Below are 25,628 nucleotides of genomic sequence, written 5' to 3' on the forward strand. Positions count from 1 at the left end.
ATCATCCTAACAGACATGCAATGCATACAAGCTGAGAAAAAAAACACAGGGAAGAAAAACAGCTGAGATCCCAACACTTTTCAAACAACGGAAGAGCAGCCCAAAGCTACAGTGAGCGAGAAGAGAACATGTCTGGCAAAACAGCAAAGAAAAGATTCTTCTCGCACACCCCTTAATCTTCATCCCCCCAAGTGTAAGGGTCTGAAATACAAATCAATGCATGCATCTACCTTTTCCTATACGAACACGCAGCTCTGGAACGCGCTGCCACGTAACCTGAAAACGGTCTATGAATTGACCAATTTCCGCAAACTATTGAAAACTTATCTCTTCGACAAGATATATCACAAAGTTCAACATGTGTAACTGTATAATCTTAAAACTTCCAGACTGTCTTATAATGTCTTATAATGTCTTTCTGCTTTAAAGCCTTCATGTATTTCACCACCATGTAACACAAAACCCTCTGTAAACCAAACGTATATTCACTTCTATTTCCAGTATCCATGACGAATTGTAAGCCACATTGAGCCTGCAAAGAGGTGGGATAATGTGGGATACAAATGCAATAAATAAAATAAATAAAAAATAAAAATTGTACCGCACGGAAAACCTGTGTAGAGGGGACAAACCCCAAGGAAGAGTGAGAAAGGGCTGCTACTACATGCTCTGAGGGGAGAGGGCGGAGACAGGGACTCCCTGAACATCCTGAGGGAGAGTGAGAAAGGGCAGCCAGAGAAGGAAATACTTCCTTGCACATCCTGAGGGAACATAGTAAAAAGGTGGTGGGGGGAGGGGTTAGTAAAGAGGAACTTGCCTCGTATCCCAGCCGTGCCGCTCTCTGCAGGAGGGTCTCGCCAGCGTTTTTGTTGACAATAAGTCGGCGTGCCTCCGGAGGCATGGGTCGGCTTGGGGTAGTCTCTGGAGGAGGGCTCAGAAGCTGCACCGGCGATGCTTGAGAATCAGGTAGCGATGCTGGGACCTGCGCCACTTCGATACACGGCTTCTGCTCCTGCGGACTGGCGGGCGCCACGTTACAGTCTGCAGCGGGCGCTGCTCGCTTCTTCACTCTCCTCATCACTGCGACCTGTTAGAACCATTAGAGCTTGTTTAGTGTGCGAGAGTGTGAGTGCACACTTACGGGAACACATTCAGTCTCTCGTGATCATGGGTTCTGTTTTTATTAGAAATTTACATCAGTAGCTGAATGACAAAAAAAAAAAAACACCTTCAGATTTTATATGCAGTTCCAATGAAGAATCATACAATGCCCTGCCTCATCTCCTCTGCTCCTTCCTCATCTAGTGAGCTGGGTATAGAGACCATGAGATCCCACTGGGGGATGGGGATTGGGAAGGGAGAAGGATGGTTACAGGGAAAACAGGAATAATGAGCAATTCTAGAGCCCCCCCCTTCAATTGTTTGACCTCCTATGCCTAGAACCCAACTCTGATCTAGCCACCCTTCTGGCCATTGTCGACTATGAAATGGGAGCCCTGGTCAGTTGGAAGAGTAATTCTAAATGCAGATCATGGTAGACATGTAGGAAATGCAGGAATCACAATATCTGGTTCTTAAAAATAAGAAGCAAAAGACCTCATTAAGACCTCGATCAACAATGCCAGGGCTTAAATCATTTATAGCCACCTTTCAATGTGATCAGTCGACAAAAGTCATCATCGGTCTAGAAAAACCTCCCCCAAAAAGTTGCCAAGTAGATCAAAAAAAGTTTAAAACTTTAATTGTTCATCTAAATTTCTATCAACAACAAAAAAATGAGAATAATACTTGGCTTGAGTTGAACAGCAAATAACCTCGCTATAAGCGGATTTCTCTGGTTCACAGGGTCAAAATCTGTAGACCATCATCTCTGTAGGCATTTTCTAACAATTCCTTATGTAGCGCCAAACAGTCTCTTATGGTAGGCCAAGGTTCTGGCGAGGACCCGTTTCGCAAAGGCTTCTTCCGGAGACCTTGCCGATTATCTTGACAACCAGCCAGTAGCATTTAAAAAAAGGTTTGGATGGCTTCCTAAAGGAAAAGTCCATAGACCATTATTAAAGTCCATAGACCCTCCTACAGAGAGCGGCACGGCTGGGATACGAGTAAGCAATACTTTTTCCAATAGACTATAAGCCAAGAAAAAACCTAGAGAGACTCTAGCCTGAAACCCAAGTTCCTCCCCCTTCCTGGCTTCCCCCCCAAAAACCCAGATAGACACTAACCTGAAACCCAAGTTCCTCCCCCTCCCTGGCTTCCCCCTAAAAAAACCCAGATAGACCAGGGGCGCAACCAGACTTCGGCAGGAGGGGGGTCCAGAGCCAGAGGTGAGGGGGCACATTTTAGCCCCCCCCTGGCACCAACCCCCCCCACCCCCCGCCACCACCACCACCTTTGACGACTCCTGCAGACGACCCTCTCGACCCTCCCTCCAGCTGCCAACCCTCCCCCGCCGCCGCCGTCATGGGCTACCTTTGCTGGCGGGGGACCCCAATCCCCGCCAGCCGAGGTCCTCTTCTTCCCGCGAAGGCTTCATTCTGTTTCGTGCAGGACGACAGACTCACAGAAACAGAACGAAGCCTTGCAAGATGGCACGTACAACGTGCAGGACGTCAGAAACAGAACGAAGCCTTCGCGGGAAGAAAAGGACCTCGGCTGGCGGGGATTGGGGTCCCCCGCCAGCGAAGGTAGCCCACGGCGGCGGGGGAGGGTTGGCGGCAGGTGGGGGGGTCGAGAGGGTCGTCAGCAGGGGGGTCCAGGGTCCCGTGGCCCCACGTAGCTACGCCACTGAATAGACACTAACCTGAAACCCAAGTTCATCCCTCTCTCTGACTCCCCCCCCCCCCACAGCATTAAGATCTCTATTCAAATTCAGTTTCCTCTCCATAGGTACTAGAGGACATTGGCAGTCAATTTTGCCCAGCCTCCTGACAGCACTTGTGATAAGTGGGCATTAGGCAAAAATTAACTTCAAAATTTACCTGCCCACCGTTATGAAAGATCAGAAATGCCACGGCACTACAGCAGAACTTCTAAACGTCAGCAAAAAATTGTTCTGTGTGCTGCCAGGGGGGCACAAGGCAGGCACTAGAGCGTGTGTGTTCAGGACAAATTTATTAGAATCTCCCCCTCCCCAGCCACCCCTTCCTCAGAGGTTAAAGCAGGAGGAGGAGGCGCCCTTCTGCGGCTGCTACTGCTGAGGTCTCTGTCCTAGGCATGAGCCCTTGAAACTGTGGACTCCATGTAGAGGAAAAACGAATAAAAACTGGGGGGGGGGGGGGGGGGGATCCAGAGGAAGCAGGACGGAGGGGCAAACAAACCTATCTCCATTCCCACCCTTTAAACTTCCTAGCTGCTAATGGTATGTGGGCTTAAGAGCAGACGAATAAAAGTTTATCCTCCTTCCGGCCTTTGCCTCCCCCCCCCCCCCCCCCCACCACATCTACCAAGGACACGGGCTTGTCCTCCTGAGAGGATGGTCCTGAAAAGTTCAGGCCACCACACAATTGCTCCTCCTAGTGGATGGATTCAGGACTGGGCTCCAGAGAGAGCAGCAGTCTGTGAACTACAGCCAAGGACTATCACTGCAGTGGCCAGGCTAGTGCAGATTTTATAAAATAGATGGTCCTGGAGTTCAATACAGGCCGAGGGGGGTAGTTATCAACATGAGCCACTGTGTGATTTTACTGTTAACCTAAGTTATTAGTAACAAGCCTCACTGCATAAAATGGTACCTGTGCTAAAATAGAACGAGTTAGTGGTAAAATAACATCTTAACAGTAGCCCACGTTGATACCTTCCCCCTTTAGTGTCAAGAGTTTCAGTCTCTGGTAACCAGAGCTGATATTGTGATGTCATAATGCCTCATCCACCAATGTCTAAGAGCCAACCTCATCAGTGATGTCACAATGGCTTTTGTCCTGTACTTGGCTCACTTTTATTACATACAATAGTGATTTCGCTTTCTAGACACATTTCTTTTTTCTTTAATTAAGGGGGAAAGTTATCAAATATGGACTACCGTTAAGATGTGCTATTTTATTGTTAACCCCAGTTATTAGTAACTAGGTGTCATTGGTTAAAAAAGCACACGTTAGTGGTAAAATAACGTCTTAACAGTAGCCCACGTTAATAACTCCTCCCCCCCCCAGCTTGAAGAGTTTCATTTTCATAACCAGAGCCGATAGTGTGATGTCATAATGCCTCATTCCACCAATGCTTAAGACCCATAAAGTTCCATAGGTTTCTATGGAACTTTGGGAGGCTAAGTGCTTTGAAAATAAGCCTCATAGTGTGATGTCATAATGCCTCATTCTACCAATGCTTAAGAGGCAACCTCATCAGTGATGTCGCAATGGCTTGACTGCCCTATACTTGGCTCACTTTTATTACATATAGCAGTGATTTTGATTTCTAGACACATTTCTTTTTTCCTTAATTATGGGGGGGAAGTTATCAACACGGGTTACTGTTAAAGACATGTTATTTTACTCTTAACCCGTTATTAGTAACTCTCATTGCATAAAATAGGACATGTATTTAAATAGCACGAGTTAGGGTAAAATAACATGTCTTAACGGTAACCCATGTGGATAACGACACCCCTGAGCCAGAAATCCAAATGAACAGGATGAAACTGCCAGGCTACAAACCGAAAACCAAACTGGCAAAGAAAAGGACTAGAAAGAAACCAGCTCTGTCCGGACACCGGGTCTGCTGCAGTGATTGCACAGCAGATAATCATCTAAGCAGATAAACCTTGCATGATAACATGATTATCACACAGACTTGCAGAGGCTGAATATTGTAGCTCCTGCATAAGGGCCTGCAGAGCACAAGGACCGCATGCCAGTCTGTAATGCCATGCACTCACCAGGGGCGTAGCAGAACCTTACGGCGGGAGGGGGCCAGAGCCCGAGGTTGGGAGCACATTTTGAGTGCTGCCTCGCCGCCACGCCTCACCTTCCCCCACCACCTCCTCGCATCCCCCCTTGCCTCGCAAATACCTTTGCTGGCGAGGGTCCCCAACCCCTGCCAGCCACCAGCCGAAGCCTTCTTCAGCACTTTATATAAATCCCAAAAACTTCAAGAGCTAAATTCTTAAAACAGACTAGAGCAGCCCTACCTTCTCATGTAGGTCTCCCATCTCAGAGGTCTCGTCCCCCGTCAGTGATGCCCTCCTCTGCCTCTCCTGCAAGCTCAGATGTTTGGTTTTACAGTGCCGTTTCCCTGTTGGTTTCTCACCCTCACTGGATCCCAGCAGCAGGGCGGCAGTAACGGCTGGGGTTCCCTCCTGCATCACATCTGACTTCTGGTCCTCTGTCGCCCTCTGCTGCCTGCAGGCTGGTACCGGGCTTGGAGGAGTTTCCTGCTTGTAGCTTGGAGAGGTGGAAGAAAGACTTCTCACATGTGGAGACACAGGAAATACAGAGAAACCAAAGCCTAGGAAAGAGGGAAGAGAAGAGACTTAACACAGTGCACAGAAACGGCTCACAGTGTACCCGCATGAGCTGGAACGCCCATAAACACAAACCGCCCGACATTCAAAGCAATTTAAATAGCGCAGAAAGGCTCCTGGAGGTTTTAAATCGCTTGTCCAGGGCTAAACACGAATATACTTAAGCAGTTAGTGCTGCTGAAAATCTAGTTAACGTGACCTTTCCAGGGGCAGAGTCGGCACTTCTGCGGTTAAGTGACGATATTCAGCCCTCAGTTTTTTTGATGACACTGCCGAACATTCCACTTCTATATCGGGGTTGCGTACGGCTTTATGGGGGCTGGCCAGTCCTAGGGATTTCACGCTGGTGAGGAATAAACGGGAGCAAGATGTGTGGGTGAGTCTGGCATCATGGGATCTGTTTACTAATATAAAGGCATTCCGCGGCTGACCACAAATGCGACCTTTAGAGACTGATATTTTATGGGGTCTTTTACTAAGGAACGCTCACGTTTTTAGCACACGCTAAACAGAGACGCCAATGTATTCCTATGGACGTCTCTAATGTTTAGAGTGCACCTGTTTTTAGAATGCGCTAAAAACGTGAGTGCGCCTTAGTAAAAGACCCCCTTAAGGGGCTTTGCAGAGCGTATTGTACCCAGCTCTAGCTGTTAGGATGGAAAATCTTCACCAATTTGCCCTAAATGTCACGTGGGAGACAGCACTTTTTTTTTTCATTCTTTTTGGGAATACTTAGAACATAAGAACCGCCATACTGGGAAAAGACCAATGGCCCATCAAGCCCAGCATCCTGTCTCCAACAGCGGCCAATCCAGGCTTCAAGAACCCGGCAACGCCCCCCCCCCCCCCCCCCCCCCCCTCCCAACAAAAAAATTATTTTTAATAATAATCAATGGACTTTTCCCTCAGGAATCTGTCCAAACCCCCTTTAAATTCCGTAAAGCCAGCTGCTGTCACCACATTTTCCGGCAACGAGTTCCAGAGTCTAACTACACTCTGAGTAAAGAAAAACTTTCTCCTATTTGTCTTAAATCTACCATATTCTAGCTTCATCTTGTGTCCCCTGGTTTCATTGTTGTCTGAAAGTGTAAACAAACGCTTCACATCTGTCCCCTCTACTCTCATTATCTTGTAGACTTCTATCATATCACCCCTCAGCCGCCTTTTCTCCAAGTTGAAGAGCCCTAACCTTCTCAGCCTTTCCTCATAGGGAAATCGTTCCATCCCTTTTATCATTTTCGTCGCCCTTCTCCAATTCCTTGGAAATGAAACGTTTTTGGAGGAAGGTAACAGATTATATGGCCTCTCTCTTACAATACAGGATTGAAGGTACTCCTGCTCAGTTATTGCTGGATTGCTCCCGGTTCTTTCGGGGGTCCGGATGGGGGACGTACCCCGCTGTTTCGCAAACTGTGCCTGTTGGCGAGAAAATGCATACTGCAATCCTGGACTTCCTCTCAGCCACCGGCATTTTTGCACAGGCGTAATCAACTCCGTCAATTGATTCTGTGGGAAGCCAGGGAAGCGCAGGGCACGCACAAGCGTAAGACTCACTTTGGAATTCTTATTTAAAGTTTTTGACACCATGGGAAAAGGAGCCTGACTTTGAACACTGTGATTTCTACCCAACAGTCTGCATCTTACTTTTGTGTCCTAGGGTTTGAGTTTTGGCATTGTTTCTGGGCTGATGTCGGGGGGGGGGGGGGGGGGGGGGGAGGGGTGTTTTTACTTTTGCCCGGAAGGTTACAAGAATCTGGACCTGTGGGTGATGTGGGTGCCTCTTATGTTGTCTTACGGGGGGAGGGGGTGCTTAGGGTATCTATTGGGGGGGATCACTGCGCCTTTAGAACTGTTTTCTCTCGTTTACGCTGCTACTTACTCTTCGGTTGCTGTTCTGAAATGTCGCGTTCTTTATGAAAACTTACTAAAAATGTTTGAATTAAAAAAATAATAATAATCGATTCGCCAAAAATGAATTGGCAAACTGATTCTAATCACGAATTGGACAGCACTAGCTTACAGACTTTGGTAGCTTAGTATCGAGTTTAGACCTTGCTGGTGTTATGGACCATCACGATAATAAATCCATTAATCCTAAAATTAAAAAAAAAAAAAGCTGACCTATCTTAGGCAGTTAAGGGCTGAATATTGCACTTAACTGAATAAGTTTTAGCTGGCAACATACAAGCAGACATTCAATGCCAGGCCTGGCATTGAATATCCAAGAACAGAGCCGGCGGCGAACATAAAAATGCTGAGTATAGACTGGAAAGTCGTGAATTTTCATACAGCTGCAGCTACTGCACATTCACGGTGGTAAATGAAGGCCACCGAGAAGCTCCATTTCACAAAAAGAGAAGCCAAATCAGTCCTGGTATTACCCCATTCCAGGTCTAGATTCCTACCCCTGTTTTTAGTAAAAAAAAAAAAACTTGAAACAACTGGGGTAAAACATTAGAATACCACCACAAACACACACCACATATGTGTCGGGGAACTATTCTAGAAATATGTGCGTATTGGCAACAGTCTGTAGTGTAAGCGTGGCCTATACATAGGCAGAGTCTGAGAGGGCCTGGGCGGGTAATACACATAAATCTCTCCTGTTACCCCAGTATTCCATGGAATAGGCTTCCAGTGTATCTATGTATCTTTCCAAAAATACTAGGACTAGGCGGCATTCAATAAAGCTACAAAGTGAATCGGAGAAAATTTTTCTTCACTCAATGTGTAATTCAACTCTGGAATTCGTTGCCAGAGAATGTGGTAAAGGTGGTTAGCTTAGCGGGGTTTAAAAAAAGGTTTAGACAGCTTCCTAAAGGAAAAGACCATAGACCATTATTGAAATGGACTTGGGGAAAATCCACTGCTTATTTCTGGGATAAGCAGCATAAAATGTTTTGTACTTCTTTGGGATCTTGCCAGGTATTTGTGACCTGGATTGACCACTGTTGGAAACAGGATGCTGGGCTTGATGGACTTTGGTCTGTCCCAGTATGGCAATACTTATGTACTTATGATATACTGAGTTAAAGGCAGGACTGGATCTGCTGTCCTATGTGACATGGAGCTCACGGATAACCCTAGTATAAATACCCAGAGGGACGGGGAACATATGTCAGAAGACTCATAGACACGGGCCAGTGGCCTGCATGTACCTTCCTCGGCGTTGCCCCTTTTGAGGGAATCTTCAGACCAACTTCTGCGGATTTCCACCTCTGCCCTTTTCCTGCTGTGCCGGTCTTCCACCTTTATTTCTTTCTCCAGAACCTCGGCCACCTCGTTCCTGCCTTGCTGGCTCAAATTGGCAAACAGCGGCCCCTCTGGGGTCATCTGCTGTCCCCATCGTTCTCGGAGGTGTTGCAGGTGTCGCTGCTTTTTGGGATGAAGTCCTGTCAACTCAATGCAGACCTTCAGCTTGGTCACCTCATTACTGAGGGGCTCCTCTAAGTGTTCAGACAGGTAGGGGACGATTTCCTTCTCGGGTCCACCATCTAATAGAGATATAACCACACAGAGTAAAGCTGCTCTTCTTTACAAGCAACACCGAAAACTGAATGTACATCATACAGGTTAAAGGATCCATTTCCTTCTTTCTTTCTTTTTTTTTTTAATTACGCTTATTTATATTATCAGAACAAATGCAAACATTACAAAGTAATCATATGGCATACCGCATTCCTTCAGTACGAGGCCAGAGAAACAACACACGCACCCTTTTCCCATCTCCCCTCCCCCATCCTACCCCCACTCGAAAGGGGACAACACAGAGAATAAGTCATATACAAAGCAAAATCACAAAACACTGCAATGAAGAAGATGGGATGCTTGGCGTGCCAGTTGCCAGGGTCGGCGCAGACCAAGAACTACAACTATCCCAAGCTCGGAGAAGTGACAAAAGGTGTTACTCCGCTTAAACGCAGTCAATTTGGAAGAAGTAACTAACTTGTTAGTCTCACTCGCACACGCAAGGAGTGACTCGGGCTGCACATCAGTGGCGTAGCTACGTGGGGCCTGAGGGGGCCTGGGCCCCCGTAGATTTGGCCCTGGCCCCCTCCCGACGATCCCCTTGAACCCCCCCCCCCTCCTGCCAGCAACCCTCCCCCGCCGTCGCCGCCCGCCCCGCCGCTTCAAATACCTTGTTTGCTGGCCCTGCCAGAAGAGAATCTAGCTCTTCGGCGCCGGAGTAGCGCCTTCATTCAATGCAGTTCCTGGCGTGATCAGCTGTTTCTGACGCCGTAAGTCACGTACGGCGTCAGAAACAGCTGATCACGCCAGGAACTGCATTGAATGAAGGCGCTACTCCGGCGCCGAAGAACTAGATTCTCTTTGGCGGGGCCAGCAAACAACACGGTATTTGAAGCGGCGGGGCGGGCGGCGACGGCGGGGGAGGGTTGGTGGCAGGAGGGGGGTTCAAGGGGATCGGCGGGGGGGGGGGGGGGTGGTTGGTGGCGGGAGGGGGGTTCAAGGGGATCGGCGGGGGGGGTCAGCAAGAGGGGGGTGCAATGTGGCATCGACGTTGGCTGTGGGGGGGGGGCGGCAGGAGGGGGCTAAACAGTGCCCCCCGACCTAGGGCTGTGGCCCCCGCTCCTGGCGAGGTCTGGCTACGCCCCTGCTGCACATACTGCAGCGGGACATGTTTATCCACTCCTACCCTAGCTGAGATGACATTTAACTATTTCTCTGACCTCATGTGCAACTTTCTTTAAATCAATCACCTTACTTTCTAACTCTTCCTACTTTCTTACCCTTCTATATGTTACATCTTTGCTTTACCCTTCGCTATCACCTATAATGTTCTATTACATATTGTGTTGACGTTGTAAATAGTATACTATGCCACACTTTGTATTGTTTTTGAATATTTTTACTGCTGTAATTGCCTCCTGCTCATGTTTGATCTATTCTTACTGTACGCCGCCTTGAGTGAATTCCTTCAAAAAGGCGGTAAATAAATCCTAATAAATAAATAAATTTGGACATCAAATGTATGTGGTCCACTTTTGGCAGTAAAAAAGTTCTTCCTGAGAGGGTAGGAGGAAGCCAAGACCAATAGGCCAACGGTGACAATCAAACGGACCAGCTTCCTCTTGTGTGGAGGGGCTGGCAAGGGACTTGGTGAGCGATACTCCCAAAATATCTGAGGCCAACTGGATGACTTGATCCCAAATACCCCAGGCTATGGGGCAGTCCCACCAGATATGTAAGAAAGTCCCCTTGTGCTCCACAACCCCGCCAACATAGGTCATTGCCCATACCATGCATAGCTTTAAGGCGTGTAGGGATATCATACCATTGATACAGCATTTTATACTCATTTCTCAACCAGATTAGACGCTAAAGAAACACGTAAAAGGCAATTTAGGTGTTGCTCCCACGCCTTATGTTCAAAAACAGATCCCAGTGCATTTTCCCATACCATTTTATAATGAGGTGGCAAGAAAATCTGAAGTAATAAGGTCTGATAAAATCTAGTAATACTCCCCCCTTTCCACTACCCCCCTGAACTGCTCTCTCCGACAGGGTTTCCTAAAACCATCCATTTCTAATACGTTATGTGCTTAAACTATTGGGAAAAAAAAATAAAAGAACCCCTGAGACTAGAGATTTTGAGGATTGCAAGTTATATAGAACCCATAATTACAATTTAATTATCGATCACTAACTACAGCTGGATACCCAGGGTACATGGGTAAGTGTGATATTACACGGGCTGAATGCTACAGGCCTGAGATGACAACCATAGAATTCATGAACTGCCCCTACCTTCACTCGGAGACCTTAAAGGGGGGGGGGGGGTATCTCCATTACCTTTCGCACTTTTCTTCCGTTTGGCCTTCGGTTCTTCCTGGGACCCGTCCACGTACGTCTCCTGGTGACAACTTTCTCCTTCCTGTCTCTCACTTGAATGCTTTCGCTTTCGGCTGAGCTGGCTGAAATGATCCGTCAAGATCTCCCCTGCCCTCTCTCTGCTCTGCAGGTACATCATGGAGAATCTCTCCAGATAGCAGGTCTCCATGGGGGCTTCTCTGGGCAGCAACGCTTCCAGGCTGCTGCCCATACTGCTGAGGCCAGCTGAAGGGGAAGAGAAGCAACTTAGAAAAAAAACAGAATCTCTTTCCAACGCCACCTCTCCCCGTTTTTGTCGTTTCAAAAGTCACTTCTGCTATAAGTGCTTACCAGTCAACAGAAAGCATTATCTTTTAGAATTCAATCGTTTTTTTATGGATGACATAGGCCAAGAAACAATTCAAATAGGCATTGTACAAAGAAATGCAATTCCGTCGTCATCAGAGTTTAACAACTTCCCCCTCTTCCCCCTATTTCAAAATACCCCCATAACCATTCCACATGCCACTCAATTAACATTCAGTAAACCATGCCACGAGAAATTGTATTAAACAGAATTGCCTACCCCCATTCTTAAGAGACCTAACCCCCCCCCCCCCCGTACCTCACCCGCCACTTAGACTCCAAACCCTCTCCCCGCCCCTTCTAGGAACTAACAATGGCTGAACAACGAAGGGGTTGGCAGGGAGGGAGGAAGGCAGGGAGGCGGGGGGGTGGGAAACCGCTACGGGCCCCGCCCTCGCGTCAAACGTCATGACGTTGAGGGCGGAGCAATGCCACAACAACGAAGGGGTTGGCGGGGGGGGGGGGGGGTGTTGCCGACGAAAACCTTGCTAGCGCCCGTTTCATTTGCTCAGAAACGGGCCTCTTTTACTAGTAAGTACATAAATAATGCCACACTGGGAAAAGACCAAGGGTCCATCGAGCCCAGCATCCTGTCCACGACAGCGGCCAATCCAGGCCAAGGGCACCTGCCGAGCTTCCCAAACGTACAAACATTCTACACAGCTCCGACAGGAACCCCTGGGAGCGTCACTGCATGCTGTGTTGGCAGGGAACACTCCGAAGCCCTGCGTTAATATTCTGCACCATCCCTGGGACCCAGCACAAAATCAGTTACATATCTGGCCACACCCTGGCCAACAGCAGTAGCAATATCTTACACACTGACCAACATGTCAAGTGAACATGATAAGCTGTACCCAACCCCAGAAATGAGGAATATATTTACCAGTTTGAAGTTCTAGGAATCGGAACCAAACCCCTTCCTCTGTTGAACCCACCCACAGGAAGACCCTGATTAAGCACCACAAACTGCAGCTCCTTCAAGAACCCGATACATAGGCATCTTTCCTGGCCACTAGGTGTCACTGCTGTTCAAAATCCCACTTGCCTATTGAACTTTGTGGAATCATCCTTCATTGAGAAGCAAACTGCGCCCTCGAGGGTGTAAGATCTGAAGATACGGGCCCCAAATGGCAAGAAATTGTTTCCTCCTTTTTGGCGAGAACCGGGATTCCCTCGCCTCCCAAGACGCTAAAAGATGCATCTGGTTCCTCCAATGCCAGTAGGCCGGGGACTCTGATGACATCCAGTACTGTAAAATACATTTGCGGGCAACCAAACACATCTTGCGGGGGAACAGTGTTTCGTATTTTTTCCTACCCCTAAACGCCTCTGGAACATCCAAAAGCATTTGTTCTACGGTCCCCAGGATGCAAACCCCCAGCTCTAGATCCAAAAAACACTGGATACGACTAATCCGATCTTCAGTTAACCACAGCTGTTAATTTACAGATCAAACCGGACTCTGTGCTTCTCGCAAGGGTTCAAACACTGAAGTCTAGCACAAGGAGTAGGGTACGACTTAGAAATGGTGAGCCCAATCCTATATAATAAAACATACCTCCAACATTCTGAAGCCGAGAAAGTGAAGCTTTCAAGCCTTGAAGCATTCCTGTAACGTTCCGGAACTACGTGTCGTCAATTGAGGAGATGGAGCCTTACAGAGCGCACGAATGATTCAAGGCTTGAAGGCTTCACTTTCTCACACACACACACACACACTCACTCTCTGTCTCTCACATACACTCTCTCTCACACACAGACTCACACACTCTGTCTCTCACACACTCTCTCTCTCTCTGACACAAGCACACACACACACTCTGTCTGTCTGTCTCTCTCTCTCTCTCACTCATTCTCTCTCACATACACACTCCATCTCTCACCCACACACTCTCTCTCAAACATACACACTCCGAGGAAAGGGGGGCATGGAACACGCTGGGGAGGAGAGGGAGGGGGGCATGGAACTCGGAGGGAAGGGGGGGCCAAGAACTCGGAGGGGAGGAGGGCATGCACCTCAGCCAGAAGGGGGGCCTGGAACTCGGAGTCCCACACACACACACTCACTCTCTGTCTCTCACATACACTCTCTGTCACACACACATACACACTGTCTCACACTCTCTCTCTCTCTGACACAAACACACACACACACACTCTGTCTGTCTCTCTCTCACTCACACACTCCATCTCTCACACACACTTTCTGTCTCACATACACTCTCTCTCTCAAACATAACACACTCCGAGGAAAACCTTACTAGCGCGTTTTATTTGTGTCAGAAACGGGCCTGTTTTACTAGTAGTCACATAAAGCTGAGCTCCTGAAATCAGGAGCACAAGTTGAAAGTGCATCTTAACTTAGGAGCTTAAAAGCTTTGCTTATAAATTTAGACCTGTCATTCATTCATTTATAAGCCTTATTTATAAGCCTAGTGCTGAAAATCAGTGTTAAGCTCCTAACTCTCCCTCCCCCCAGAACCCAATTTTTATGCTCTTAAATTTAGGAGTGTAGTGAAATTTTGAATACAAAGTTATACACTCAGCCTTAGTACACTTTCAAAGAGTCCAATTAAGGAGCAGAACTCATAAATGCTTCGAACATTGGGCCTGTTAGTCTTACAGTGAAAGAGGTTCTCAGTGTGGTAGTCTGTGACCAGCTTTACAGACCCTCCCTCACTTTTGGTATTTTCCTGTTCCCCCATCCACAACGAAGCAGCAGCACCCGGGCACTTCACTTCTGACAAGATGACAGATAAGCTGTTGGGAAGCAGCCTGGACATTTTCTGTGCCCACCACAGTCTCCTGCTCTTCCTGGCAAGAATCGGGTGTTCAGGGAACAAGCCATCCCTGAACACAAGCATTCACTTATTAGAAAACCCAGAACAATCCCTGCTCTGCCATCCCCACAGAAATGGGAATGGGGGGAGAGAGTGGGAGGGAGGGGGCCTGTTCTAAAGGACTTTTCTCCTCCTATCTTGAGGCATTTCCAGGATGAATGAAAGCACTCAGCCATCCTCCTCCACTGCAGACCCAGGGAGTCCATTCAACCCCACGGCCCCCTCCTGTCATGGGATACAGCCCCAGCACAGAGCCAAGAGAGCTGAACCCTATGTGTGCTGCAAGCTGCTGACAACAGTAAGTTACGTTTAGTTCAAAAATTAGACTTTAGAGAATAGTTTCTTACGACCATTAAAATGGAGCAGATGGCAGATCACAGGGGGAGAAGGAGGGAAGTAAAAAGCTGTGTCCCGAAAATGGCAAAGACAGATCAGTATCAAGTCTGCGTACTTTATATCACAGTCATATAATAGGGTAATGCTGGGTAAGGGTAACAACTTTCTGTGGTACAACCAAAGTGGTTTACACATTATATACAGGGACTCTCTCTGTTCCTAGTGGGCTCACAATTTGGGTTTATTGAACCTGTGGCAATGGAGGGTTAAGAGGGCTTAACCCTTATGAAAGCAGTAATCCGAATCAGTGCACTGGTAATGAGGCTCTGAGTGAGAGAAGGGGTTCAGAGAGCATGAATGAAAGAGCCTTCAAATGAATGTGACATACTCCTAATAAGAACATAAGAGTAGCCATACTGGGTCAGACCAATGGTCCATCTAGCCCAGTATTCTGTTTTCCAAACAGTGGCCAAGCCAGGTCACAAGTACCTGGCAGAAACCCAAATCGTGGCAACATTCCATGTAGAACCCTAAAGAGTAGCAACATTCCAGGTAAGATTCTGGAATCCTAAAGAGTGACAAGATTCCATGCACAATCTCAAAGAGTAGCAACATTCCATGTAGAACCCCAAAGAATAGCAAGATTCTGGAATCCTAAAGAGTGACAGCATTCCATGCAGAATCTCAAAGAGTAGCAACATTCCATATAGAACCCCAAAGAGTAGCAACATTCCACATAGAATCCCAAAGAATAGCAAGATTCTGGAATCCTAAAGAGTGACAGCATTCCATGCAGAATCTCAAAGAGTAGCAACATTCCATATAGAACCCCAAAGAGTAGCAACATTCCACATAGAATCCCAAAGAATAGCAAGATTCTGGAATCCTAAAGAGTGACAAGATTCCATGCACAATCTCAAAGAGTAGCAACATTCCATGTAGAACCCCAAAGAATAGCAAGATTCTGTAATCCTAAAGAATGACAGCATTCCATGCAGAATCTCAAGAGTAGCAACATTCCATGTAGAACCCCAAAGAGTAGCAACATTCCATGTAGAATCCCAAAGAATAGCAAGATTCTGAAATCCTAAAGAGTGACAACATTCCATGCAGAATCTCAAAAAGTAGCAACATTCTATGTAGAACCCCAAAGAGTAGCAACATTCCACGTAAACTCCCAAGGAATAGCAAGATTCTGGAATCCTAAAGCGTGACAACATTCCAAGCAGAATCTCAAAGAGTAGCAACATTCCATGTAGAACCCCAAAGAGTAGCAACATTCCACGTAGAATCCCAAAGAACAGCAAGATTCTGGAATCCTAAAGCATGACAACATTCCAAGCAGAATCTCAGAGTAGAAACATTCCATGCAGAATCTCAAAGAGTAGCAAAATTCCACGTAGAATCCCAAAGAACAGCAAGATTCTGGAATCCTAAAGCGTGACAACATTCCAAGCAGAATCTCAAAGAGTAGCAACATTCCACGTAGAATCCCAAAGAATAGCAAGATTCTGGAATCCTAAAGAGTGACAAGATTCCATACAGAATCTGAGAGTAGCAACATTCCATACTACAAATCCCAGGACAAGCAGTTGATTCCCATGTATGCCTCAATAACAGACTATGGACTTTTCCTCCGGCAAAGAGTTCAAGAGCTTAACTATTCATTGAGTGAAAAAATGTTTCTTCCTATTTGTTTTAAAAGTATTTCCATGTAACTTCCTCAAGAGTCCTCTAGTCTTACTACTTTTGGAACGAGTAAAAAAATCGATTTACTTCTACTCGTTCTACACCACTCAGGATTTTGTAGACTTTAATCATATCTTTCCTCATCCGTCTCTTTTCCAAGCTGAAGAGCCCTAACCTCTTTAGCTTTTCCTCATACGAGAGGAGTTCCATCCCCTTCATCATTTTGGTCGCTCTTCTTTGAACCTTTTCTAATTCCGCTATATCTTTTTTGAGATATGGCAACCAGAACTGAACGCAATACTCAATACGCAATGAGGGAGAGAAGAGGCTCAGAGAGTATGAGAGTGAGAGAGAGCCCTCAAATGAGTGTGATTGGGTGGCAGAGCCGGTGGCGAGAGGCGGGGATAGTGCTGGGCAGACTTATACGGTCTGTGCCAGAGCCGGTGGTAGGAGGCGGGGCTGGTGGTTGGGAGGCGGGGATAGTGCTGGGCAGACTTACACGGTCTGTGCCAGAGCCAGTGGTTGGGAGGCGGGGCTGGTGGTTGGGAGGTGAGGATAGCGCTGGGCAGACTTATACGGTCTGTGCCAGAGCCGGTGGTGGGAGGCGGGGATAGTGCTGGGCAGACTTACACGGTCTGTGCCCTGAAGAGGACAGGTACAAATCAAGGTAAGGTATACACACGAAGTAGCACATATGAGTTTATCTTGTTGGGCAGACTGGATGGACCATGCAGGTCTTTTTCTGCCGTCATCTACTATATTACTACGTTACATACTCGTAATGAGTGGAACAGAATCTCCGCATTCACAGCGTCCAGCAGTCATGTGACACTTGTCTTAGTGTACACAGTGGTGCCCAGTTTACTGGCACTCAGAGGGTGGACAAAGCTTAAAATTCTTATCAATTAACATTTCCTGGTGTTATAAAACAGTACAACAAAATCCACTGCCATTTCATTCATTACAGCAACTACTGAAGCTTCATTTTCTTTCTAGTAGTGAATTTTTCCAGGAACAGCAGGTACAGTAAAACGTTGCAGCTTATTCTTGAGATGCTGCTTAAAAACTCATTAAGTTAGGCAAAATCAAACCCACCGATGTACTGCATAAAATATGAAAAGCCTTAGAACTCGTATGGTATCATAGAATGAACTTTCTAAAAGCTTCCCCCCCCCCCCCCCCCGATTACTGGGACACAAGTAACGGGGTTGAAGTCGTTCTCACTCGTGTGGAAGTTCCACCACGACGCCAGTAAAACCTCTCTCACACGATCTACCCAGACGAGGGGCCCGTCTGAGAGCCAGCTGCTAAATTCACTTGATCTCGGAGCAATCACATGCCTAATGGCACATGCATCCCATAATTTATCATGCTTGTGCTACGGAAATGCTCTGGCAAGGCATCGCCATGGCAACATTTACAAGTCTCCTTGGCAACAAAGTAGCTTGGTCGATCCTGCCAGGACGGCCGACGATTTCCATACGGTGCAGCAGTGCATACGCCAGTTCAGGGCTGCGAAAAGGTTTAAAATCCCCTCAGCCCCACCAGCCAGGGCCACCTGCAGTGTAGCCGGGGCGGGGTGCGGAATGGCATTCTGATCCTCACACGCCAAGGACAGGAATGCCCCGCTGCATCCTTCCCCAGCACGAGGGTATGTGTCAGATACTTTCCAGAGCAATAGGCAACAGGGCAAGACGCCATGACAAGGATAAGCCCCAAATTACCAATGCAGAGGACATAATCACATGGCAACCATAGCCTCCGCCCCTTAATATTCCAATTAAAAATCATTTCTATAAAACTAATACACGTCAGACACTTAGGAGGACGGGGCAGAACACCTGACTTCTGACTTTCTAGCTGGTACTGAAATCCCAGTATTCATCTAAATATAGCAGGCCTCTGCCCAATCCCTCAGTACAAACTTCTTGCTTTGATACGAGGAACTCTTAGGCTTGGGGTGAAGACCTTGAGCCAGTGAAAGAACACAGAAACCCAAGAGAACCGTCACGGAAGTAATGGGGAGAGGTACCAGTGTGTGCCAGTCAGCGAAAGAGACCTGGGGACGATCAATTCTTATGATCTCAAGGGAGTGAAACCATGTGAGAAAGCAAAAGCAGATCTAGAGGCATTCTACAGTACATACGGACAGGCAGAGCTAATAGAAAAAAATGGAACAGGGGTGGGGGGGGGGGGGGGGGAGGGGGGAATTGTACCTCTACCGGACACACGTCATTCTGAAGGCTCTATGCTTGAGGCAAAGGAAGCCCACAGAAGGGATACCAAGACCGTGCCGGGTCTGCAACGCAACCCTGCCAAAAGACAAGTAACCCCCAAAAAAGAAAGGGGGGAAATGATACAGACATGAATAATGCACAGGAAGTGAACCTTTTCCACAGCAAGGTTCCAGAACCAGAGGTCAAAGGGCAAACTCAGGAGAAAAAGCAGAGGCGTGAATGGCCCCCCCACTTTTAACCTCCGTGTCAGGATGCTAGACTTAGGAATCCCATCGAACACAGGCAGAGATTAATCAGCCTGGGGCACCTTATCTGCCCCATAATTCTGTGTTGGCTCCTTGCAGAGCTGTGTATATTGAGAGTACTTGAAGTACGTAAGTCCATAAGTAATGCCACACTGGGAAAAGACCAAGGGTCCATCGAGCCCAGCATCCTTTCCACGACAGTGGCCAATCCAGGCCAAGGGCACCTGGCAAGCTTCCCAAACGTACAAAGATTCTATACAATCAAGCCATTGTGACATCACTAATGAGGTTGGCTCTTATTGGTGGAATGAGCCACTATGACATCACAATAGGTTAAATCACTGCTCTATGTAATAAAAGTGAGCCAAGTAGAGGACATAAGTACATAAGTAATGCCACACTGGGAAAAGACCAAGGGTCCATCGAGCCCAGCATCCTGTCCACGACAGCGGCCAATCCAGGCCAAGGGCACCTGGCAAGCTTCCCAGAATAAGAGCAGAATATATTATCAACTGAGCCCATCGCTAGCTCTGTGCTTGGGGGGTTGAGGGAGGGTAGAACTGCAAAAAACAAACCAGCTTCTCCCTCCGCAGGATTGAAAAGACATGTTTACAGCTCCGACAGGAACCCCTGGGAGCATCACTGCATGCTGTGTTGGCAGGGAACACTCCGAAGCCCTGCGTTAATATTCTGCACCATCCCTGGGACCCAGCACAAAATCATTTACATGTCTGGCCACGCCCTGGCCAACAGCAGTAGCGATATCTTACACACTGACCAACATGTCAAGTGCGAAGATGATAAGCGGTACCCAACCCCTGAAATGAGGAATATAGTTACCAGTTTGAAGTTCTAGGAATCGGAACCAAACCCCTTCCTCTGTTGAACCCACCCACAGGAAGAGCCTGATTAAACACCACAAACTGCAGCTCCTTCAAGAACCCGATACATAGGCATCTTTCCTGGCCACTAGGTGTCACTGCTGTTCAAAAGTGAAGACCTTTTGGGGCCATGAGCGCTGCTCCACCTGGTTATATGGAATCTTGTCGCTCTTTAGGATTCCAGAATCTTGCAATTCTTTGGGGTTCTATATGGAATGTCGCCACAATTTGGGATTCTGCCAGGTACTTGTGACCTGGCTTGGTCACTGTTTGGAAAACAAGATACTGAGCTAGATGAACCATTGGTCTGACCCAGTATGGCTACTTTTATGTTCAATTACAATCACCCCAATACCACTGCTCCCCGAATAATCCTGTAAACACAAGAAACTGGACATCACGTGCCCCTTATTCAGTGGGCTTATCTGCATAGGAGCCGCTCCTAACTGGACACATCGCACTCACCAAGTCTTACCCAGAGTTTCAGTGCCAGTTACTGGATACTCCCACTGAAAATCCAGTCTGACCACCTTTGTGCAACCAAGCAGTGTCAGGGTGGTCCGGGGGCAGGAATTACCTGGTTAACAGCACTATTCAGTCTAACTATCCAGATAAAGTTTGAAGCCTAAAAAGAGTCTCCTAACTTTATCAGGAGAGCTGTCAGGGTACCAGGCTAAGAGTTGGCAGCCACATTACAAACAAGATATCCAGAGCCCGTCTCCAGGTACAGTCTGGCTCTGGAAATTCACATACAGCTGACTATCACCCACATGTTAAGCACTGCTTTGTATATGTACAGAATGAAGACAACTTACTACTACTAATAATAATAAGTACATAAGTGTTGCCATGCTGGGAAAGACCAAAGGCCCATCGAGCCCAGCATCCTGTTTCCAACAGTGGCCAATCCAGGTCACAAATACCCAGCAAGATCCCAAAAATGTACAAAACATTTTATACTGCTTGTCCCAGAAACAGTAGATTTTCCCCAAGTCCATTTAATAACGGTCTATGGACTTTTCCTTTAGGAAGCCGTCCAAACCTTTTTTAAACTCCGCTAAGCTAACCACCTTTGCCACATTCTCTGGTAACGAATTCCAGAGTTTAATTACACGTTGAGTGAAGAAACATTTTCTCCGATTCGTTTTAAATTTACTACATTGTAGCTTCATTGCCTGCCCCCTAGTCCTAGTACTTTTGGAAAGCATGAACAGACGCTTCACATCCGCCCGTTCAACTCCACTCATTATTTTATAGACCTCTATCATATCTCCCCTCAGCCGCCTTTTCTCCAAGCTGAAGAGCCCTAGCTGCTTTAGCCTTTCCTCATAGGGAAGTCGTCCCATCCCCTTTATCATTTTTGTCGTCCTTCTCTGCACCTTTTCTAATTCCACTATATCTTTTTTGAGATATGGCGACCAGAATTGAACACAATATTCGAGGTGCGGTCACACCATGGAGCGATACAAAGGCATTATAACATCCTTATTTTTGTTTTCCATTCCTTGCCTAATAATGCCTAACATTCTATTTGCTTTCTTAGCCACAGCAGTAGATATTGGGATTTCTTCTCAACTGCTCTACCCCAAGCAAAAAGGGGAGGAGAGGACTTTGTCAGCCAAAATGGAGTTATCAAAGAGGTATATAAAATAATGAGTGGAGTGGAAAAGATAGATATGGAGCGTCTGTTTACGCTTTCCAAAAATACTAGGACAAGGGGGCATGCGATGAAGCTGGAGTGCAGTAAGTTTAAAACAAATAAGAGAACATTTTTCCTTACTCATCACGTAATTCGACTCTGGAATTCGTTGCCGGAGAATGTGGTTAAGGCGGTTAGCTTAGCAGAGTTTAAGAAAGGTTTGGACGGCTTCCTGAAGGAAAAGGCCATAGAATGTTATTAAATGGACGTAGGGAAAAATCCACTAATCCTGGGACAAGCAGTACAAAATGCTTTGCTCCGTGGTATGACCTGGATGGACCACTGTCGGAGACAGGGTGCTGGGCTAGATGGACCGTCGGTCTGTCCCAGTGTGGCGACGCTCGTGTCTTATTACATACAAGGTTATAAACCATTCTGTGGCCATTCCAAGTCCCTCTTTTGCAAAATCAAGATGGAAACCTGGGGGCAAGTTCAAGGTTTTCTGTCTCTGGCCAGGCCCTAACTCTCTGCGGGACACCCTAGAGCCCCATTCAGAGGACAAGCAGAGGAGAAAAAAAAGATGGAGCCACAAAACAGAAAATTATGTACAGAAGGAAGACGTTATGTTTCGCTTCTGATGAGGTTCCCAGTTTACTATATGCTACATGTTTTCAGCCACTGGTATTCAAAGAGTAATAAAGCTTGGGTTCTGCCCCCCCCCCCCCCCCCCCACCCTTTACCCCAGGACTGAATGATCCCTTACGTAGGAAAGAAAGGGACAGGAATACTCGCTTAAAAGTCCTGAACTGCTTTTCCCTTCTCAGACCAGGAGGAAGAAAGCAAGACACAACAGCCATAACCTGCTGCTAACTGGGTTTCTGCCAGGTACTTGTGACCTGGCTTGGCCACTACTTGGAAACAGGATACTGGGCTAGATGGACCATTGGTCTGACCCCATATGGCTACTCTTATGTTATGTTTTTATATTATTCTTTTTGGAGATAATTTAAAATAGAAAAAGATACATGAAAGTTAATGGACTTTGTACAGTTTACCTAGGTTCTACATGGAATGTTGCTACTCTTTGAGATTCTAAATGGAACCTTGTCACTCTTTAGGATTCCAGAATCTTGCTATTCTTTGGGGTTCTACCTGGAATGTTGCTACTCTTTGAGATTTTGCATGGAATCTTATCACTCTTTAGGATTCCAGAATCTTGCTATTCTTTGGGGTTCTACGTGGAATGTTGCTATTCTTTCAGATTTTGCATGGAATCTTATCACTCTTTAGGATTCCAGAATCTTGCTATTCTTTGGGGTTCTACGTGGAATGTTGCTATTCTTTGAGATTCTTAATGGAATCTTATCACTCTATAGGATTCCAGAATCTTGCTATTCTTTGGGGATCTACATGGAATGTTGCCACAATTTGGGTTTCTGCCAGGTACTTGTGACCTGGCTTGGCCACTGCTTGGAAACAGGATACTGAGCTAGATGGACCATTGGTCTGACCCAGTATGGCTACTCTTATCTTCTTACGACAGGCTGAAACATCAGGACTCGATAAAGAAAAAGGGAGAACGTGGAAATCCTTCCTATTCTGTTTTTTTTTTTTTTTAGTTATTGAAGCAGGATTACTTCCTTTCCAGCACCTTTCTGTCCGTGGGTGGCATTCTATTCGTGAGGCACCGCACCTCAGCATTTCAACACTGAACCCTTCAGGCTGGTTCTGTTGAAAGCGTGCTCAGAAAGCCGCACCTCCAGATACGCTTTCTAAATGAAAACTGCAGCGTTCAAAAGCTCTGACACCAATGCTACAGATCTGGCTCCACTCAGATCGGGAGGGTCCTCCCTTAGCCACTGAATACAAAGCTCACGGGCAAGCAAAAAAAAAAAAAACCTGCAAATTTATTTTGCAATTTTAGGACATGAACGAGCAATGCCATAAGCTTGCTACATTAGTTCAAAAGGGTCAAACACGTTACAGGTCAGAAATAGAAACCTGACCTTTTCTGGCATTCTCCACTCAATTTTCCTCTTCCATGTTAACAAGGCCACACTCGTCTGAACTACTTACAGCGCTGCGCTTATCTCGTAGCAGTACACAAAAGATATATTTCCAGGTGTAGTGATGGCAAAAAAACATCTGACTGGTTAATGCTTTTACTCTCTAAACTGCAGAATGGAGATGAAAGAATTCCCTATGTGCTGGGTGAATATTAATCAGACACGTATCTGTCTAGATCTAGAAACAAACAACAGAAATGGAAAACATGAACGTGGATGACATGGTAAACGTCATCCAGCCCGTTCAGTCTGCCCATCCTGTCACAGCGGCAAAGATCTGTCATTTCCCTTCAACTCTTTGCTCTCATCCCAACCCTTTCTCCCAGTTCTGTTATTGTTTTTAACTCCACCCCACGGGACGGTCAGGTCGTACCATCCAGCCGTCCAGCCCTTGTCACCCTTACACCATAACTTTTCCTGTCTTCGCTTTTGTTCAGTGGCAATAGTAGCAGAGATGGAATACACGGGGCCAGGAGGAGAGGCGTGAACAGGGAGTTACTTTGGGCCAGTACCGGTTCTGCTTGCAAAGAGGCAGGTGATGTAGGAATGCAGACACACATCTCATTTGGAATGATATCTACTCAGGACCCCTGCAGACCCTGAATCCTGAACTATATCTGGGGGCTAATCCCTATCTGGCCATTCTTGACCCCTAGAGTATCTCAATACTCGGGCCACGTTACTTCTCTCCCCAGGATGTGTCGACCAACCAGCACAGTGACACCTCAGTTTACACAGGCCCAAGTCCGGGAGGAGTGGCCTAGTGGTTAGGGTGGTGGACTTTGGTCCTGGGGAACCGAGAAACTGAGTTCAATTCCCACTTCAGGCACAGGCAGCTCCTTGTGACTCTGGGCAAGTCACTTAACCCTCCATTGCCCCATGTAAGACGCATTGAGCCTGCCATGAGTGGGAAAGTGCGGGGTACAAATGTAACAAAAATAAAATAGATACTATTGGAGATTCTACATGGAATGTTGCTACTATTGGAGATTCTACATGGAATGTTGCTATTCCACTAGCAACATTCCATGTAGAAGGCTGCGCAGGCTTCTGTTTCTGTGAGTCTGACGTCCTGCATGTACATGCAGGATGTCAGACTCTCAGAAGCAGAAGCATGCGCGGCCACATTGGTGATCTGCAAGGGCCGACTTCTACATGGAATGCTAGTGGAATAGCAACGTTCCATGTAGAATCTCAAATAGTAGCAACAGTGGAGGAGTGGCCTAGTGGTTAGGGTGGTGGACTTTGGTCCTGGGGAACTGAGGAAATGAGTTCAATTCCCACATCAGGCACAGGCAGCTCCTTGTGACTCTGGGCAAGTCACTTAACCCTCCATTGCCCCAGGTACAAGTAAGTACCTGTATATAATATGTAAGCCGCATTGAGCCTGCTATGAGTGGGAAAGTGCGGGGTACAAATGAAATTTAAAAAAAAAAAAAACTTTTGACTCTGGGACAATTCTTTCTTCCCTTTCCACCCCACTAGGGGTCAAATCCAGATGTCTGCGTTGGACACCATGAATCCAGTGCAGGGGTAGAGACGGCTGGGGGAGGAAGAGCCTAGACAGCATTGCGAGGGAGGACAACAAGAGCACAGCTCAAGGAGGAGAAAGAAAATCATTCAACAGGTGAATGAATGACTGTCCTCAATAATGAAGCGACCTTGAAGTATTAAAATCTGCAAACTGGCGTCACCGAATGCAGAGTGAAAGAAAAGCACCGGCTCACAAACGATTTGTGGAAATGGGGAAAGATGTTTAAATTGTCAAATTAGTAAAACCAAGCAAGGAAACTGCTCCGTAGAAGACACCCCCTGGCTAGATCAGAGATGGGAATCAGAACAACCCAGTAGACAGCAGCCGATAAAGTCCAATGTGATCCATTTGCTCTGCCCACAAGGGTAAATGCGCAGAAAAAGTCCCTTCTGTATCCCACATAAACTCCCCCCTCAACCCTTTCCCTACCGCTGGTCTCCAAACCCATCTTGAACATGCCCCAAATCTGCAAAAGCAATGGCGCCACCTCCTCAGCTAATAGGCC

The 25,628-nt window shown here is 46.9% G+C and overlaps 1 protein-coding gene across 1 annotated transcript in view; it reads right to left on the reverse strand.

Moving 5' to 3' along the window:
* BCOR (BCL6 corepressor) overlaps positions 1-25,628 on the reverse strand; it is a 119,839-nt gene that overhangs the window by 33,985 nt on the left and 60,226 nt on the right. Inside the window, 4 exon segments of the mRNA XM_030202338.1 lie at positions 818-1,087; positions 5,126-5,442; positions 8,617-8,952; positions 11,270-11,533. Of these exon segments, the coding sequence (XP_030058198.1) occupies positions 818-1,087; positions 5,126-5,442; positions 8,617-8,952; positions 11,270-11,533 (1,187 nt within the window).

Source organism: Microcaecilia unicolor, chromosome 4, assembly GCF_901765095.1.
Source record: "Microcaecilia unicolor chromosome 4, aMicUni1.1, whole genome shotgun sequence".
Classification (NCBI taxonomy): Eukaryota; Metazoa; Chordata; class Amphibia; order Gymnophiona; family Siphonopidae; genus Microcaecilia; species Microcaecilia unicolor.